Here is a 20,036-nt window from a genome sequence, read left to right as displayed (position 1 = left end):
TGAAATATTATTCTTTTACAGATCTTTAGGATTTTTATCTTATTGGGTAATAGCAGAAAAAAAGAATCTACTGAAATGATGTTTAATAAATAAAATATTTCCTAGATTTCAGCTTATGTGGAGAACTTGTTGTGGAAGCCACCTATAAATCCATTTACCGAATTTATGGAGAAGCCTGCAAATGATGGAAGTCATTCAGAAGAACTCTTTTCCCATTTTAAAAGTATACCAGAGAAAGAACATTTACCACGGCATGCCAGTGAAAGTCATCTCAGCTGGTATTCTCAACAATAGCAGGGGATATCTTAATTTTTTGATTTCAGGGTTTCATGTTTTGTCCATACTGTAAATTATTTGAATCAAATACAGCATTCTTTCAAGAATATCATCTAACGGCCTAGTAATTTATATTTATTTAATCTGATTACAGATGTACTCATTTAGCAGAATTTGCCTAGTTATTTTGGAATTTTAATGAAAGCAACTAAAAATGAAAACCTTACCTATAAAAAAATTTGTAAAGTATATATCTTTTTAACTGATGTAAATGAAAATATAAATACTATGGAATATTGGAAATATGGTTAATGAGTACTAAATCAATGTCATTTGGGATATTGCTATCTAACAAATACCTGTCATATTTTGCTTCTTTAGTATGGCGAGTGCACTTGTTATTTGTATGACTCATTGCTCCCCAAAATGACAGTCTTAAAATACCATGCTTGTTGCTATGGATAGTATAGTCCAACTTCTAGTTTAGCTTAAATGAAAATGATGTTTGGTCATATATAATCATTCTTGACTTTCTGTACATGGTTTTTAATAATGATAGCTGTCTTTTGTAGCAAGCGTCTTCATTGGGCCCATCATTTTAAGACACCTTAAGTGGTGCTTAAGAATACAGTCTGCTTCTTAGAGACATAGCCTCTAAGATGCCATTCATTGTTGCTGAGCCATTACATTATGTTCCATAAAAGAAAAAAGGTGTCAATTAAAGAAAGACACAATGCTTTCTTATTGCTTGGAATTTTATTTATAAATATTGAAAAAACTCCTTCAAACTTAAACATAGATTTTTAGTCCAAATAACTCTGTGCTTATATAAAAATAAAATGTGAATGAAATAAAGTAGGTAAGGTATTCTCAAAACTTCTTTATACTCAAAGTCCAACTCTTATGAGTCACTTTTTGACTCAGAGTTATCCTTGCTATTAAGAGTATTGGTGATATGTACTGGTATTTCTTAGGAGCATCTATAACTGAAATGAAATTTATTGGTGATGGGCTCTTACAATATACAGCAAGCCTACCTTGGGGTCTTGCTTCTAGAATGTTGCTAAACATTCCTACTTCAACAACTCCTCCAATCCCTCTCTATGACCCGTTGTTGTTACGGATTAAAAAAGTGCTGTACCTCATCTCTGGGATATTCTTCAAAACATTGGATGCTCATTCTGTAAGTTCTGGACCTGTACAGGAAAGACAGCTCAGGACTGCTTCCAGACTGACAAGATTGTAAGAAGCATCCCAATTTCGGGATGTAAAAATGTGAGCCCACATACCCAAAAATGTATCTTACAGTGATACAGTAATGACATTTACACAGTAATGTCTGTGTAAAACGTAATCAAGAAAGCAAATATTATCAGTTTTGTTTTGAATGATAATAATGTTTTATAAAGCCAAATGTGAAGGAGTTTTAGATATCTGGAGAGGTTTAGTATTTTGTGTTCCATTTGTTTAGCTTACACATTTTTCTGGAGGAATTTTTTTTGTGAAAAACAAGTTTCAAGAAAGCATTCTGGAATAAGGTCTAGGAAGACAAATCTTTTGGCTTTGGAGTAAGGGAGAAGGAAGGGAAGAAAAAAAGACACGAACACATTCACACAAATCATTTTACAAATCGGAGAAGAGATGTTCAATAATTATCAAATAGCACAGGGATACATTGCTGTTGGTAGTCTTTGTGTTTTACATATCTTAACATTTTAAAAACTGTCTTTCCATGTATAGTTAAGTGTAGAAAAAATATGGAAGTACAGAAAAAATTCATACATTTTCAGTGACAATTTACTGTTATATTTTGCAGAGCAATTTATAGAACTGTAGTATTTAATCATGCTATGCTCTGTTTGCATAAAAAGCATAACTAGTTTATATAACAGCTTTAACTTAAATTTTATTTGTGCATATCTAATTAGCCTAAAGCAGGACATCCTAAATGAGAAGACCAAATTGGAAGCAACATTTAAGGAAGCCGAGTTAGCAACTTGTTCTGTAGAATTACTTTTGCCGTTATTTAAGGACACCATTGAAGAGATTAGTTTTGAAAATGTGAGTACTTGCCTAGTGAATGTGTAATAAAATGAGAAGCTAGGATAATACTCAGAATGCATTAACTGAGGTCTCATATCTTGTAGTAGTTATGCTCACATACTGGTATTTGATATAAAAAAATGCAGGTTTATTAGTGTTCTTCATTCCTATGTCATTAATTGCAATTCTTTTCCTCAAAGATAATCTCAGGCATGTACTTGATGAGATGCTAAGCTAGAAAGTACCTTGGTGCTTGACTAGAAAGTACTTTGGTGCTTGCCTTACCTGAGTTGAACTAGAGTCAACTTTTCTCAAGAGTGAATTTAAAATATTCTTCACTCTCACTCTTCACTTTCACTCTTGAGAGATGAAATATATTTTCTATAGTATTGTGTGGACTAGAAACCTCTATTCTAAAAGTTCAGTGTACTAAAGTTTGAGTTAAGGACAAAAAAATAGATTGTATTCTATTTTATTAAAATAAATGCCTGAAATACTTTAGGGTTTAAGCCCTTATTTTGATTTCATTTTACTTTAGAGCCATGTAACATATACTATTTACTGCTGAAAAGTTTGGCATATCTTACTACTACTATGTGCAAAAGAATGATTTTATTACTAGGAAAAAGTATTCTTTGATAATAGTATTATATTTTAGAGTGTCTTAATGCTATGTCTTAAAATGTGTTATGTGCTTCTTTTTTTTGTCAGACTGATCTTTCTGCATCCAATTTGAAGATTTCTAAACAGAAGGAAATACTAAGAAAAGAATTAGACACTTTTAAACTTTTAAAACAAACTTTAGAACATCTTCTTAGAAAGACAGAACACCAACAAGTAAGAAATACTAAGCACTATTTTAATAGTGATATTTCTCACTTGAAGGGTATATTATTTCTTGAACTGTAGAAATTAAAATATTGGTATATTTGAAATGGAAATGATTCTTGAATTTTTGTTTGAAATGGCAATCATTAACCCCCACTTTCAATGTTTCATGAACAGTTTTACATGAAAGCATATTTTTATAGAAAATATATTTTTATTTTCAATCTCAAAAACTTTCATTATTTGTTATACTTCATTTCAGTTGATTACAATAAAATACTCTTAGAATTTAAGCCCTTGTTTACATTGTATTTATACATTCATATATTCCTTTTTTAACAGTTTCACTGAGATATAATTCACATACCGTACAGTTCACCGGTTTAAAGTATGCAATTCAGTGATTTTTAGTATATTCACAGAATTGTGTAGCCATCACCACTATCAACCTTGGAGCATTTTCATCACTACAAAAAGAAACCCATTGCCCTTTAGAATTTTACTTCCTCTCCCCACTACCCCTCTTTAGCCCATTATCTACTTTTTCTCTATGGATTTGCTGATTTCAGATATTTCATATAAATGAAGTCATACAGTATGTATGACCCTCAAAATGAATAAACATTTTTCGTTCTCATTTAAAATATCTACAAGGAATTCTGTTATTGACTTGCTGTAATACTTTAAAACATTTCTTTTTGCTAGACTTTAGGCTGTTTATAATTTTTACCTGTTTACAATCAGCATTGTGAGCCTCCTTTGTATACAAGATTTTTATTTCATTGGCTTGTACTTTATGAGGCATTATTTAGAAATTAATTTAGTAAATTAACTGATTTCATAAATTGTGGATAAAAATTGATTTGGAACACTTAAGCAAAAACCTTTCTGATGGTTAACTTTTTAAAAAACTGAACTATGCATAGTAGTTGTCCATATTAATTTCTTAAGTGATGCTTATTCCATTTTCTACTTTTTTATGTAGAGAAATATAGTTTGTGAACACTGATTTACAACTTCTTTTTTCCAGAGAGGGGACAGTTTATCCAACTTGTTAGAGAAGCTAGCTGATAATGAAAGTGAAAACACTGTAAGTCTTTTTAGACTTGGTGTCTAATTTTCTGAAATTTTTTGTTTGTATGCTGGTTGGTTTTATAAAATTAGCCAACATTATCCAAGTTGTGATATTTCTAACTTTTACATTATATTTGCTGAAGAATCTTAAGACGAAGTTACTTGAAAAGGAGACCTATATCCAAGAACTTTCTTGTTTGTTTCAGAATGAAAAGGTAAGCAAATTTTGAGCTAATTCATCAAATTTTCTTAATATTGACTCCCTCTTTCTCTTCTTTCCATCCTGGCCCCCATATCCTCATAAATACATATAGAAAGATTTTTAGATTATTTGGACATTTTTACAAGTTTTATGCATCAAATATAATATCTTAATTTTTTAGAGTTTTTTTTTTTTCTTTTTAGATTTTTGTGGTGTTTCCTTCAGGGTACTTGGCCTAAGTCAGGGACCTATGTATAAATATATATTTCAATTTTAGTATAAATTAAGGAATTTCTGTGTTTGTAGGAGCATTTTAGAGATACCCATAATTTTACTTAGAAGGATAGATAGGAACTTTTAAAAAGAGATAATTAGGAGTTATTAAATAAAAAAGGGGAGGAGAAAACATCCCCCTGGTTTTATATAAAATCCATTTGTAATTGGGGAAGTGTTGTACTTTGCTCTTTAGCAACTTTTTAGATCATGTCTAAGTACCGTAAAGTTTAACATTGTGAAGAAATACATCAAATAACACATTTTTTGCTTTGTTTTGTTTTCTCTTATAGGCAAATGCTTTGAAAGCAAGCCGGCTTTCACAATCAGTAAAAGTAGTACATGAACGACTACAGTTCCAAATTCATAAAAAGGAAGCAGAGAATGATAAATTAAAAGAACACATAAAGGTTATAAATATTCACCCATTTTTATAGTTTAATTGATAAAAGTAATGGACAACAATAAAGTCTTTCCTTATTTCTGGAACTTAGTGGTTTTGAAAGAATTCAATTTAAGTGTTGCCATGGGAAGTACATATTTGAGGTAAATCTTAAGATTTCTGGTCTGTCTAAAGATTTGACTCCAAATACCAATATAAAAAAAGAAAAAATGCTGTGACTTTTTAGTACCAATCTGAGAAGGATTTATAAAGCTCGAATTACTTTAAAAATCTCTCCTATTATCAGTTAATTTATGTTTATTTGGAAAATTTGATAAATATAAAAGAGAAAATTAAAATACTGAAACCATTAATATTTGGTATATAGTATTTAGTCTTTTATGCATCTGTATGTATACGTACATACTATCACACGTATTTAGTAAGCAGATAATATACTAATGGTAATAACGTTAAGATCAGTTAACCTAGCCTTGGTGTTTAGATAATTGAGTAACCTCCTTGTTACACAGTTTAGCAGGATAATTAAGAGGAGTTTTCCGGTTTAAACTGAGCAGTTTAAATATTCTTGGTGGAAGTCTCACAGTCACTTTGAGCTGAGAGTTTGAGGTTGCTGTGGTATGACACAAGCTAACTGGATCTACTGTCGTTATTTTTGCCAACGGAGAAGAAGCAGTGTTCTCGCTTTTGGAAGAAGTGTGTAAAGGCAAACCTCACTGAGCGTGAGGACTTCTGTGTTAAATTTCTGTTTGCTTTTATCCTCCTGAATCATGGCAGATGTCTGCAGTCCAGGCACATGTTTCAAGACTGCATATGGGGGGTTGTTTATTTTTTCTTCAATGGCAAAAAGCTTTTGCCCATCAAAGGGACATTAAGCAGGCTTATGGGGGATATAAATTTTGTCTTTTGTCTGCCTACAGGTGCTTTTAAGCACTTTCCCCCAAAGATTCCCTGTGTTTTTTGCATCGGTGTTCTAGGGCACTGCAGATGAACTAGAGTTGAAATTGCCTTGCTCTGTCATGGTAAATACAAGAGAATACATGTAATTTAACATCTCAGATCATATACTTCAGTTTATCTTACTTACACAATTTTTAATTTTGTCCTCAAATAGCAGTTGGGGAAGTTCTTGAAAATATTTTCTTCAGTTTAAAAATGAAATATTAAATAACTTTTTAAAGTTAAGTTTAACAGTTCCTTTTTAGATAATTAGAAGAGTGAATATAAGGCTAAAATCCTAAGTTTTGCCATGATATTCACCTGTCTAATACTTTGAGTTCACATTCCCTTACAAAATGCTACTGTTTAGAAATGATTAGAGGAAGTTGCATTAGGTCATGGATTTTTTTACATTCCTTCTAACACACAGTTTTGGAATTTATTTAGGTTTAACGAGTTTTTTTTTTTCTTTAAGACTACAAACACAATGAACTAAATCAGTTTAGCAATATAAATTTCATTTTTTTAGTATTGTTGATGACTAAAAATTGTATTGGGTCTTTTAAAATTTTTAATTACATTATAATTCTCTGAGAACTACCCCAAAGGTACTTTGAACTCATTTTTCCTCCTAGATCTTTAAACTATAGTAATTAGAGTTAGAATATTTTCACATTTTAGAAGAGACAGAGAATAATTATCTTTATAATATGCTGCAAATATAATTCTTTGGAAATAGGAAAAGGCAAATAGTTGACTCTAAATATATGTCCATTCATTTGGCAAATGACTGTGAAGGGGTTATTTTGAAACTATAAAAATAATTTGATAGTTTCAGCACACTTCCTAATAGTGTTCAGGCATAGGATTTGATAAATCTAGTGCTAAAGTCTTGACTGGAACCTTGTTCAAAAAAATTTATTTCACCTTTAGTGATAAAGGTTTTTTAACTGAAAACGTAGCTGTTTTTCATGATGTGATGATGACACCCTGCGGTTTTTTAGAGGAATGACAGCTGTATTTCTTGGGTTGGTGGAGAGGGTTCTTCACTTCTCTTAAGTAGCCTTTTTATACTTATTTTAAATGTTTTCCCCAACTACGTATTAAAACGTTTTGTGGGATTTTTAAGTTTAGATAGATTTTTAAAGACAATTTAGGAATGTTTTGCTTCTTCTCTTAGTCTACCAAGTGACTTTTCAAAGAGATCAAGTCTTTAGATCCTGTTTAAGATGTACTTCTTTTTTTTTAACTTAATTTAATTTTATTTTTTTAACATCTTTATTGGAGTATAATTGCTTTACAATGCTGTGTTAGTTTCTGCTTTATAACAAAGTGAATCAGCTATACATATACATATATCCGCATATCTCCTCCCTCTTGCGTCTCCCTCCCACCCTCCCTATCCCACCCTCCCTATCCCACCCCTCCAGGTGGTCACAAAGCATCGAGCTGATCTCCCTGTGCTATGTGGCTGCTTCCCACTAGCTATCTGTTTTACATTTGGTAGTGTATATATGTCCATGACACTCTCTCACTTCGTCCCAGCTTACCCTTCCCCCACCCCGTGTCCTCAAGTCCATTCTCTACATCTGCATCTTTATTCCTGTGCTGCCCCTAGGTTCTTCAGAACCATTTTTTTTTCTTTTTTAGATTCCATATATATGTTAGCATACGGTATTTGTTTTTCTCTTTCTGACTTACTTCACTCTGTAGGACAGACTCTAGGTCCATCCACCTCACTACAAATAACTCAATTTCGTTTCTTTTTATGGTTGAGTAATATTCCATTGTATATATGTGCCACATCTTCTTTATCCAGTCATCTGTCGATGAACACTTAGGTTACTTCCATGTCCTGGCTATTGTAAATAGTGCTGCAGTGAACATTGGGGTACATGTATCTTTTCGAATTATGGTGTTCGCAGGGCATATGCCCAGTAGTGGGATTGCTGGGTCGTATGGTAGTTCTATTTTTAGTTTTTTAAGGAAACTCCATACTGTTGTCCATAGTGGCTGTATCAATTTACATTCCCACCAACAGTGCAAGAGGGTTCCCTTTTCTCCACACCCTCTCCAGCATTTATTGTTTGTAGATTTTTGGATGATGGCCATTCTGACTGGCGTGAGGTGATACTTCATTGTAGTTTTGATTTGCATGTACTTCTTAATCTCAATTTTAGTGGAACTTAAGCATACTTTTTGTTGATCAAAAAGTAGAAAAGCTCCATCTTTTACTGTGAGTCCTTTAATTTTTTTTTATTAAAATGTCCAAGGAATGGAAGACTAAAACTTAAATTCTGTAATAATTTTACATTCTTTTCAGAATTACACAACTTTCAAAAAATGTAAAAGCATTAAAATCTTAAGTCTTTAAATTCTTAGATAGTTAGTACTCAAATACTTTTAAATAGAAAGTCTTAAGATAATTTGAAGTGAAAACATGGGAGTTATCACACTAAATCATATCCATCTTTCACCCAACCTAACGTTCTGTGTCTAGTTATATCCTCAAGAAATATGTAAGGAAACAGTCATGTCAATTAACACTATCAAATTCAATGGATAGAAACATGCCCTCAAACATCTTTTTACCCTTTTTTTAATCCTAACTTTTTTTATCCCAACTCTTATTGAACCCTGTGTGGTTTTAGAATAATAACTTCCACAAACTTACTACTTATTAGGCAAAGTAGTACTTTTATTGTCCTTGATGTAACTCTTTCAAATGTCAAAGCATGCTCCTTAATTCTAGTAAATTAAAATTTGGTAAATAAGTTTATGTTTATCTCATCTATACTCTTCATGATCTATAGATTTTGATCGTATATCCTTTTTTTTTTTTTTTTAATTTATTTATTTATTTTTGGCTGTGTTGGGTCTTCGTTTCTGTGCAAGGGCTTTCTCCAGTTGCGGCAAGCGGGGGCCACTCTTCATCGCGGTGCGCGGGCCTCTCACTGTCACGGCCTCTCGTTGCGGAGCACAGGCTCCAGATGCGCCAGCTCAGTAGTTGTGGCTCACGGGCCTGGCCGCTCCGCGGCATGTGGGATCTTCCCGGACCAGGGCACGAACCCGTGTCCCCTGCATTGGCAGGCGGATTCCCAACCACTGCGCCACCAGGGAAGCCCGATCGTATATCCTTTAAGCATTTATTATTTTAACTAAAGAGTCCTAATATATTTGGGGAGCTACTGATTCCTTTGAGTTTTATGTACCTATTGTTTGAATTGTCTCCAGCTAAATTATGTTTTTTCGATTTGCAGTAACTAGTACTATGTATAATCTAGATGGGAAATTTTTTAAAATTCTAGTTAATCAAAAAAGTTTTAAGGAAATTAGTGTTTTTACCATAATCACCAATATTAGTATCTTTAGTAAGAGTACTATTAGTTTTATATAGGTTTATACATTTTAAATTTGCATTCTATAACTGGTTACAAATAAACTGGTGAAATCACCTTTCTTCACTGTTTTGCTTTTTATTAATCTTATGATTAACCCTTTTGATAAATTCTATGTGGAAGATTTTTACATATTTTAACAATGTTTATGTAAACATTGGCGTTCTAAAATAATTTAATTACTGCTAATATTTTTTTAGAGCTTAGAAGCCAAAATATCAGAATGGAACTTGCAATTGAAAAAGAGTACGCATGAAGCTGTAACGATGAAAGAATCAAGTAGGCAAAAAGCTATAGCTCTAAAAAAGGCATCTAAAATTTACGAACAAAGGATTAAACATTTTACTGGAGACATGGAAAACCTTACTTCCCAAATTAGAGAGCAGGTAAGTTATATACATTGTTCCTTAAAGAATTGTTTTATGTACTTAGTTTATGTAGCTAACCTCATAATGCTTAATATAATAATTTTGTTAGAAAAATTTTACTCATACATTTTTGCTTTAGCCTTTATTTTGAAAGATTACATAAAATGACAGATTTGCATATTGAATTATATCAGCATTTCCTTGGGGCTTTATTTAAAGGATACATTAAGTCCCAAAGCATCTGTGGCCAACTAAGGGTAACACCACTTCAGTGCTAATAGCATATTAACATTGAATTAAAGCACATTAACATAATATTAAAGGCTCTGAGAAGGCCTTCAGAAAAAATAAAGCAGTGTCAAGGAGCGTATTGAATTCAGAGTTTTCCACCTCTTATTTAACCACAGAACTCTTGTTTTACCCACAAAGCAACTCTTGGAACTGGTTCTGAGGAATACCAGATTGGGAAATGCTGATTTATGTTATTAGACCGTATGACTTTATTCAGTAATTCACTTAAACTCCGTAATGCATTTAAAACCATTTGCTGACGTAAACCCACCATGTGAAAGTTATCTTTGGGTGTATTAACAAAGTTGAAAAATGGACTTAGTGTTTTGTTGTTTTTGATGAATTATATTTATTCAATTACCAGTTAATAAAATATTTACTCTTTTTAATGTCTCACTGGTATCCTACCTCTTAAGAACTTACACTATGGCTTGTAGAATTATCAGAGACTTTTAGAAATGAAAACAGACTTTCATAAATGCTTGTATAAACAAAACAACCTAATATTTTATAAGCTCAACTGTTAACATTTTAAAACTCTTAATATTTAAACTACATTCAGAAGAATTTAATTAGATGAAAGAATTGAGCACTAAGTGCAAAATCTATAAGGCTGTAGGCCTAGTTGAATGCCTGAAAATATTCTTGAGTGGTAAAAACTAATTGAGTCATTAACATTCTTGGGACTTTCCTGTTTAACTAGCACCATGTCACCCATGCCCCAGATCATAGTATAGGAAGACTTCTCCATTTGTTAACCTTGTGACTTTGGGTAAGCTACTTAACCTCTCTAAGCTTCAGTTTCCTTATTGATATAATAGGGGATAATAACACTGCCTGTCTCATATGATTGTAAGGAGGAATAAAGGAGAAAATATATGTCAAAGCACAGTGCCTGGCCAGACTACATTTTTGCCATATTGGCCTCCTTTCTCTTCTTCTAATGCATGGAGTGTGTTTGTTTCATTGTTTTGTGCTGTTGCCTGTGGCTGTAATGTTCTTCTCAGGCTCAATAATAGCTAATTCTTTTAAAAATCATTCTGGTATCTTTTTACTTGACATCTCTTCAGAGGGGCCTTCCTTGACTACCCCTTTAGAAGTAGTCCCACAACAATTAATCGCATCAATGTCTTAAATTTTCTTCTTAGCCCTTATTTTATAGTTAAAATTTCTAAATATCTTAATTTATATTCTAATATAATTGCCCAACTTACACTTTATAATGCATATTAATATTCATTTACATACAATATAAAAATAAAACTAGTCTTTTTTCAATATATTAAAAATATTGCTTTAAAAAATATAAACAAAAAATGTCTTGCACATAATAGATACTGAATAAATACTTGTTCAGTGAGTGCATAAATGATGGAAGGAAAGAAGGAAACACCCAATAAATGTTAACTGTTCATATCACTACTTCTGAGTCTTCTGATTAATAATTATTGGCACTGTTGTCATTCTAGTGAATTTGTTTTTCTGTAGACTGTAGAGAAGGGGTACAATGGCTACAGCTCTCTAGGTGGATTTGTAAAGAGTAGATTCATTTGACAGTTATTTATTGAGAATCTGCTTTATGCCAGGCACTGTTCAAGACCCTAGCAATGAACAAAACAGACAAAAATATCTACCTCTGGTAGCTCACATTCAAAGTGGATAACCAACCACTACCACTCTTACTTTCTTGCTGACAGTACTAGTGTTTGAAAGCCAATGGGGTGACTCTACAAAACAGCTTGGCATAGAACTACCATATGACCCAGCAATTTCATTCCTGGGTATTTATCTGAAAAAAACTGAAAACACTAATTCAAAAAGATATATGCACCCTAATGTTCATAGCAGCATTATTTATAATTACCAAGATATGGAAGCAACCTAAGTGTCCATCAACAGATGAATGGATAGAGAAGATGTGTGTGTGTGTGTACACACACACACACACACACACACACACACACACGGGTGACTATTACTCAGCCATAAAAAAAAAATGAACTTTTGCCATTTGCAACGACGCGGATAGACTTGGAGGGTATTATGCTACGTGAAATAAGTGAGACAGAGAAAGACAAATAAGAGTTCAGTAAATATAAAGGGAATTATCTTCAGTAATTATGAAACACTTTTTGAAAATAGTTCCATCAACATCCTTAAAATGTTAAGTTGGAACTGCCACTATGTGCATATAAAGTAATAGTATTATCAAGTCATTATTAAAATTTACTTTAAAGTTTTCCTGTGTTCAGATTTGTACACTGAAATTTTCTGTAACAAAAGTTCCATACTTTATAGGATGAGTGTTTCCTTGTTTATAATGTATTTGTTTTTAGGACCCTGGACAAAACCAGTGTTATGAAATTACAAGATGAGTACTTTATATGTGTTTTAGGAAGCCAAGTTGTCTGAAACAGTTTCAGCTTCGAATGCCTGGAAAAGTCATTATGAGAAAATTGTAATAGAAAAGACTGAATTGGAATTTCAGATCGAAACAATGAAAAAGTAAGAAAAAAAATTTAGAGCCTTTTTACTGTTTCATAAGAAGTGTTTTTCTGTTCTTTCCAACTTGAGTAGTTTGTATTTTGGTTCTTATGGATTACATGTGGTAAAGCTGTTTTCTAGGGGGCTTCCCTGGTGGCGCAGTGGTTGAGAATCCACCTGCCAATGCAGGGGACACAGGTTCGAGCCCTGGTCTGGGAGGATCCCACATGCCGCGGAGCAACTGGGCCCATGAGCCACAACTACTGAGCCTGTGCGTCTGGAGCCTGTGCTCCTCAACAAGAGAGGCCGCGACAGTGAGAGGCCCGCGCACCGCGATGAAGAGTGGCCCCCGCTCGCCGCAACTAGAGAAAGCCCTCGCACAGAAATGAAAACCCAACACAGCCAAAAATAAATAAATAAATTAATTAATTAATTTTTTAAAAAAAGTTGTTTTCTATATGATTTGCTATTTTTGCTATTTATAATTTATAAACTTTTCTTAGTCTACTTTAAAAATACAGTAAAAATGATTACCCATTAAAACTGCATTGGTGTTCACAAATTTTTGTTCCTTAAAGTGTCTTACATGCATAACAAAGAAAAATCAAAAATGCACATATTTTATAAATATATGTATTTACATATATTTATATATATTTATATATGTAGTATAACATATTTTATATATAAGCAGATTTTTTTAAATGTTTTTAACAACAACATCAGCAACAATAGCAATTTTTAGAATTAATTTATTTTATTTTATTTTTTTGGTTGCACCGGGTCTTAGTTGTGGTGGGCGGGCCTGTTAGTTGCAGCATGCACGTGGGATCTAGTTCCCTGACCAGGGATCAACCCCGGGCCCCCTGCATTGGGAGCATGGAGTCTTAACCACTGTGCCACCAGAAAAGTAAAAATACATATATTCTATACTTTGTAATTTATTATTAAGCTAACAATAAATAACTATGTATTTGCTTTTGAATGTTTTACTTTCTGTATATTTTCCTCAGTTTTATCATTGAAAACTAGTGTATATGATTTGCTTCTAAAGATTATTTATTGCCTCACTTGATCCTTTTATTTAACCTTTTCCCTGAAATTGTGTGTATGTGTGTGCACATGTGTGAATGATAGAAAGACAGACCTACCTGTGGATCTTACTTTAGATGTTCTACTGACTAGCAAAGAGAATGTTGTGTAATTTTTCATTGGCATCATCAATGGATATTTATTTCTAATCAGTTACTCAGGTAGTAGTAGTAACCTTATATATAGATTACGGCTTCCTATTTCCTTTGCTGTATGAGTTCTATTAACTTTTGAAACTACCCTACAAAAATAATTTCAGAAACACACTTAAAATACATTGTTTGAATGAAAATTTCTATGACTTTTATAAAGGCAAATTATTAATCTTTTGGAAGACCTGAAGAAAATGGAAGACCATGGAAAAAATTCATGTGAAGAAATTCTTAGAAAACTTCACTCAATTGAATATGAAAATGAAACTCTGAATCTTGAGAATACAAAATTAAAGGTACTATGTGTATGTGTGTATGTATATACGTATAGTATAATGACAACTTAGTCTACTTAGTAGAAGTAACTTGAAATAACAGCAAGTTTACAGTAGTGCTCTTGTATCATTTTTTTCCTTTCTGTTTCTCAGTTTTAGAATATCATTATAAGTAACTTCTAAAACTATATCTATATATCTGTATGTACACATATATGCACACATACTTATATAGAGATATTTAGATGTTTATAGTTGTATATACAAATACATGTAAAGGTGGTTTTCAGCAGTACTAAGATTTATGAAGTTGAATAACTGTCTCTTTGTCTCAACCTAAAAAAGTTTATTTACTCTCCAATTTTAGCAGTTAGGTGAATCATCCAAAATTACATTAACTTTAATGCATAAGATTATTTCTAGGTGTCACGGTTAACGATAGGATATAGCCTCAGGCGTGGTCCGTTTGAAACCAGAAAGTATGTTCTTGGCTGCTTCATAACCGGAAAGAATTTTCCAACTTAGTCAAATCCAAGGGATGATTGGTTTTTATGTGTACCCAGAGTAAAGATGGGGAAGAAGCTTTTATACATTCTGAGGAAAAGGGTATTTGAGTTCCTAGTCATAGATACATGTCACCTGATGAGACTTGACTAAAAATGATGGCATCATTTTCAGTTCCTTAATACTGTTTTTGGAGGACAGTAAATAGAAGACAGAAAATAATCTGTTTATGGAAAAGAAGGCCAGAATTGGCAGTTCAAAACCAGTATGGCATCAGAGAACCTAGCTACTTTTTAGCTCTCTACTCTGCCATTCAAATGGCTGATGGGGCTCCATCCATTATAGCCAAGATTCAAACAACAGGATGGAGGGAAACAAAAGAAGAATTATCTCTCCCTTTTTCCCCATCTCCTCCTCTTTAGAGAGACTTCCTGAAAGTTCCATACCAGTCGACTCTTCTCCTTATTTAGGTATATGGCCCCACCTAGTTACAGGGGAGACTAGAGAATGTAGCCTTCTAGTTATCCTGAACTCTAGCCAAATACTGATACTCCTTATTTCCTGCAACTTGTTTATGTTTTCCTCTATTCCTGTAGTTTTACTATTCTTACAGTTTGGAATGCTTTTTTTCTCAGTATATAAATCCTACCTTTCCTTTAAAGTTCAGCTTAAATGCTGCTTCCTCCCAAAGTCTTCTCAATTAGGATGAATCTTTCCTCATAAACTCCCATCTTTGTATGCACAGTATAATCAGGGGAGGTGTGACATATAGTTAGCTCTTATTCAATGTTTATTGAATTAATTCTTTAAATATTTTATCCTAGAAGAGGGAGCAATTTTATTTATTATGTTTATTTTCTTAATTTCCTTGATATCCTTCAGAGAGGGGATTAGAAGGATATTTCATTAATTTTAAGTCTGGTTTTTAATTACATGGTAATGGAATTAATTTTAAATTACATATAAAAATCATTGAGTTAAAGTTTACGTATTATATTCTATAAATAATTCAAAAACCTGTATTTTTAACACATTCTCTGAATTTTGTTTAAGGAAAAACATCTAGGTATATTTGGCATATGTTATGTACAATGTAAAATTGTCTAGGTGTTGTATTCTGTTACTTTCAATTATTTTAGAATAATTTTAGATTTTAGTTTCAAATGAAGAAGATACTAGCTGATACTGTTTCTAGGGCCCCAGTGACCTCCTCTGTTAAAAACAACAGAAGTTATTTGGAAGGTTACAAAGTTCTATTTGTTCATTATAGAAAGTTTGAAAAACAGAAAAGCACAAAAGGAAAAATTTAAAAATCACCTATAATCTCACAACTGAAAGATAAGTAAAGTTACTCTTTTAGCATATATATAATTTGGGGGATTTTGGACTACTTCCAGTTTTGTTTTTGGTTTTTTTTGCTATTATAATATAAATAAAAATGTGGATACTTTTAGTCTTTTTGCATATATATCTTCTTAGGATAAATTTCTGGAAGTGGAATTATATTGTAAAAAGGAAGACCCATCCTTAATGTTAGTTTTATATACTTCCAGATCACCCATCGTAAATGGGTCCCTATACGTTTTCCAGTACTAGGCAATTTTAAAACAAATCTCTCCAAATTTGATAAGTGATCTTATCTAGTTTTGGGGATTTAAATATCATCTATATCCTGGGGGCTCTCAAATTTATATCTCTAGCCTAGACCTTGCCCCTGAATTCCAGACATGTATTCTACTGCTTACTTGAAATCTCCACTTGGATATTTCATAGGTGTCTCAAAGTTATCACGTCCAAAATAGAGTTTCTATATTCCCCAATATGGTTCATCCTACAGTTTTCCTTGTCTCAGTTAATGGCAGTCATCCTTTCTGTTACTTGACTCCTTTCTCTCACACCTGCTTCCAGTTTGTCAGCAGATCTACTTCAAATATATCCAGAATTTGACCACTTCTCACCAGCATCAGTGTCATCCTGGTTTAAGCCACCATCATGTCTCGTTGTTATAGTGACTTCCTACCTCTTCTCTTTGCTTCTGCCCTTGCCCCTGCCCCTGCAGTCAGCATTCAGTGTAGCAGTAAAGTAGTTCCTATAAAAATGTAAGTTAGACCATGTCACTGCTCTGCTCAAAACCCTTCAGTGATACCTTGATTAATAGAGTAAATATCTACAAGGCATTATGCTATCTGGCTTTCCATTACCTCTCTGACCTCATATCCTTCCACACTTCCCTTTGTTTTCTTGCTTTCTGCCACATTGGCCTTCTTGCTTTTTCCCCTAACTGGCCAGGCTTTCTCCCACCATTGCCTTTCTCTACAGGAATCCTCTTCCCTCAAAGAGCCATACTTCCTTTTGGTGTTTATTTCAAAGTCCCTTTCTCAGGAGGCCTCCCTGGCCCATTCCCAACTTGTCCTTACTGTCTTGCTTTTGTGTATGATATATTTTACTTCTTGCTTTTTGTCTATATACCCCTTATTTGTGTCTATCTATACATGGAGTACGTGAAGCTCAAAATGAAAGGGATTTTTGCTTCTTATGTTCACTACTAGAAGACTGTCCATTGCCTAGAGCATTTTTTAATAACTAGTAAGTATATTTTTTCATGTATTTGTTGATCATTTATGTTTCTGCCTTTTGGAATTACCTGCTCATTATCCTTTACATGTCTTTTTTCCTAATTATTATATAAGACCTCTCTCTGTATTAAGGGTATTAATCTTTTGTCATAATCTTTTACTTTTTTCACATTTTGTTAGGCTCTTTAGTTTTTTGAGGGGCTATGAAATTTTGGAGATATATGTGCATGTACATATGTATGTATATATATGCATGTGTGTGTTTGTATGTGTGTGTGTACATATATACTTTTTTTCCTTTTCGGCTTCTGTTGGGAGTCTCACATTTCTGCACATCTGACTGCCTGTGATCCAGATACAGACTGTCTTTTCAAGGATGTTTGTATAGTGAACATCCTTGGAAGATAACAATGGTTCCTTCTACCAAAAAGCATGCTTACTGCCTGTTATAAGAGATTTGGGTTCCCTAAACTCAGAGTTGCTTCTCTGTACATCCCACCACATGTACAGGTGTCATCTGGACCTCTTGGTGTTGCTCTGAGGGAAGTGGGGCTTTGGAAACTAACACAAATGCTAATATCTGGCTACTGCTATTGCTTTGAGTAATAAAGAAATTAAGACTCTGACCCAGGAGTCTTGTGTCTTCTGCTAGCATGTATGAAACTGTGCTAGGCTAACTGGTAAACTTGGAGGATAAAATCTCAGACTCTTACAGTTCATGATATTGTCTTTTGATTTTATGCTTAGTTAGGTTTTTTCTATCCTAAAATCAAATCAAATTTTACCTGGATCTTCTGTGAAAAAATTTAAGCTTAACTTTAAAATATTTAATACATTAAAATAAATATATAATTGTTTAATATAAAAATCATGTTTGCTGAAGGCAAATAGTTAAATCTGCTTTTGTCCTAATAAATGGTTGTCTTATTACCATTATATAGTGATCCATATTTTCCCCATTTATTCAAAAATCCAACCTTTGTCATACACTAAATATAATCTTAGTGTATTTTTCTTTTTCTATTCCATAGACCTCTATATTATTATGTTAGTATCTTAATAATTTTAGTTCTTTATATATTTTAATATCTAATAAGTACTGAGATTCTCTACTTAGTATCTTTTAAAATTTTTATTAGTCTCTTTATTTTTCCATATGAATTTTAAATTAATTTTGTCATATTCCTCTTCCCCTCAAATATTATACTTTTGGTTGTAATTACAGTAAAGTTTTATTGATTTGGAAAAAACTGATATGCCAAGAGTATTGAGTCCTCCCTTCCAGGAACATGGTCTTTCTATTTTCCAAGTCTTTTTTGTCAGTAAATTTTTAAAGTTTAAAAATAGGTCTTGAATAAGTCTTATTACGGTTGCTCATAAATATTACTAACTTCCTGAAATTCCTAATTTTAGATGGTAATTATATGCAATCAGAAATAATTATTTTATTAGCTTCGTTGATAAATGAGTTATGTTTTTTAATGCTATAGCACTGGAGTACAAATGAATTCTAATGATTTATAAAATTTATTTATATATTCCTTAATAGACTACACTAGCTGCTTTGAAGGATGAGATTGCCTCTGTTGAAAATGAACTCTTAGAATTGCAAGAAGTAGAAAAACAACAGAAAACCCTTATTGAAGTTTATAAAACTCAGGTGATCATTGCATTTATTTTAATGTTTGTTAAATTTGGTAGGTAATTTAAAACACTACATTTGTTTATGATCTAAAAAAGCAGAACTGAAGAAAGGTGGCGTTATTATTTGTGATAAAATATGACGTATCCCAAATATTTCTTAAGGTCCCAGATACTTTTATAAAATGATGATTCTGCTGATTCCTGATTTAAATATCCTGTGTTTGTATTGGTTATTCCTAAAAGTAGATCTAAAATTAATTATATAGGTGTAATGTGAACCTATAATAATCCTGTTAGTTAATTTTGGTTATATTTGTCATCTTGTACTTTTAATGGTATTGATTTAGAATAATGACTCCCTTCAAGGGTCATTAAAGCACAATATTTCCTCTTTCCAAATAAATAAAGTATAATTCAGGTTTACTCACATGAAAGACCTGGAAAAGAACAGATGACAATATGTATGGAATAGAGAGTGTGTTAATTGGTAATTTATAGAAAAGCTTAAGTATTAGAAAGTTTAAGAAAAACTTCATTTGAAAGATGGGACTTATGTAGGTCCTTGAGTGATGGGTAACAAACTGTCAATAAAGAGCTTGATTTTCTTGGAAGAGAGTGTTTGAATTGAAGAATAATGAACTAAAGGTTAAAACTTAAGGAGGGGCATAATGTAGGTAAGTAGGAAGCACTCCATCCCAATGGTTTAGATAGGAAATTGGAGTTGAGACATCCAGTTAGAATATTGCAGTCATCCCAGCTGGAGGTAAGAATGGAGGCTGTGATGGACTGTGCAATGCATTATTGGGAATGTCATCTGGGTCTTCCAGCTGGTTGTTCTGGTTTAATCCCCCATCAAGAATACTGTAGATGAGTTACCATATTCTTGACTCTGGGCCTTGTATAAAGTGCTCAGATATTTTTTGAGCAGATTTTGATTCGGAGAGTGAAATAATTGGTTTGGGAGCTAGTTTGGACCAGAGACTGATTCTTTAAAGTGACATGGACCTGCAAATGAGGATCTCTCTCTAATATTCAGAGCTCAGGTGAAGATTCTAGAAGTATTGATGGGAAAAGACAGGTAAATCATAAAAGGATTGTGGATTAGAGTAGAGCACTGAGTGATTCCTGTATTTAAAGAAGGAATAACATTAGATAAACATAGAGTATTAATAGGAAAATGATAATGGGTTTAAAATTTAAATTTTAAAATTTAA

General features: G+C 32.6%; 1 protein-coding gene across 1 annotated transcript in view; it reads left to right on the top strand.

Moving 5' to 3' along the window:
- The window catches only part of ODF2L (outer dense fiber of sperm tails 2 like), a 35,560-nt gene that overhangs the window by 6,020 nt on the left and 9,504 nt on the right, over window positions 1-20,036 (top strand). The window contains exons 2-11 of the mRNA XM_036836755.1: window positions 106-278; window positions 2,205-2,337; window positions 3,031-3,156; window positions 4,178-4,237; window positions 4,365-4,436; window positions 4,990-5,106; window positions 9,637-9,822; window positions 12,491-12,600; window positions 13,984-14,119; window positions 18,728-18,838. Coding sequence (XP_036692650.1) covers window positions 106-278; window positions 2,205-2,337; window positions 3,031-3,156; window positions 4,178-4,237; window positions 4,365-4,436; window positions 4,990-5,106; window positions 9,637-9,822; window positions 12,491-12,600; window positions 13,984-14,119; window positions 18,728-18,838 — 1,224 coding nt within the window. The remainder of the gene's footprint in view (window positions 1-105; window positions 279-2,204; window positions 2,338-3,030; window positions 3,157-4,177; window positions 4,238-4,364; window positions 4,437-4,989; window positions 5,107-9,636; window positions 9,823-12,490; window positions 12,601-13,983; window positions 14,120-18,727; window positions 18,839-20,036) is intronic.

This window comes from Balaenoptera musculus, chromosome 1, assembly GCF_009873245.2.
Source record: "Balaenoptera musculus isolate JJ_BM4_2016_0621 chromosome 1, mBalMus1.pri.v3, whole genome shotgun sequence".
Taxonomy (NCBI): domain Eukaryota; kingdom Metazoa; phylum Chordata; class Mammalia; order Artiodactyla; family Balaenopteridae; genus Balaenoptera; species Balaenoptera musculus.
Note: the sequence above shows the minus strand (reverse complement) of the source record. Positions and strands in the feature narration are given on the sequence as shown.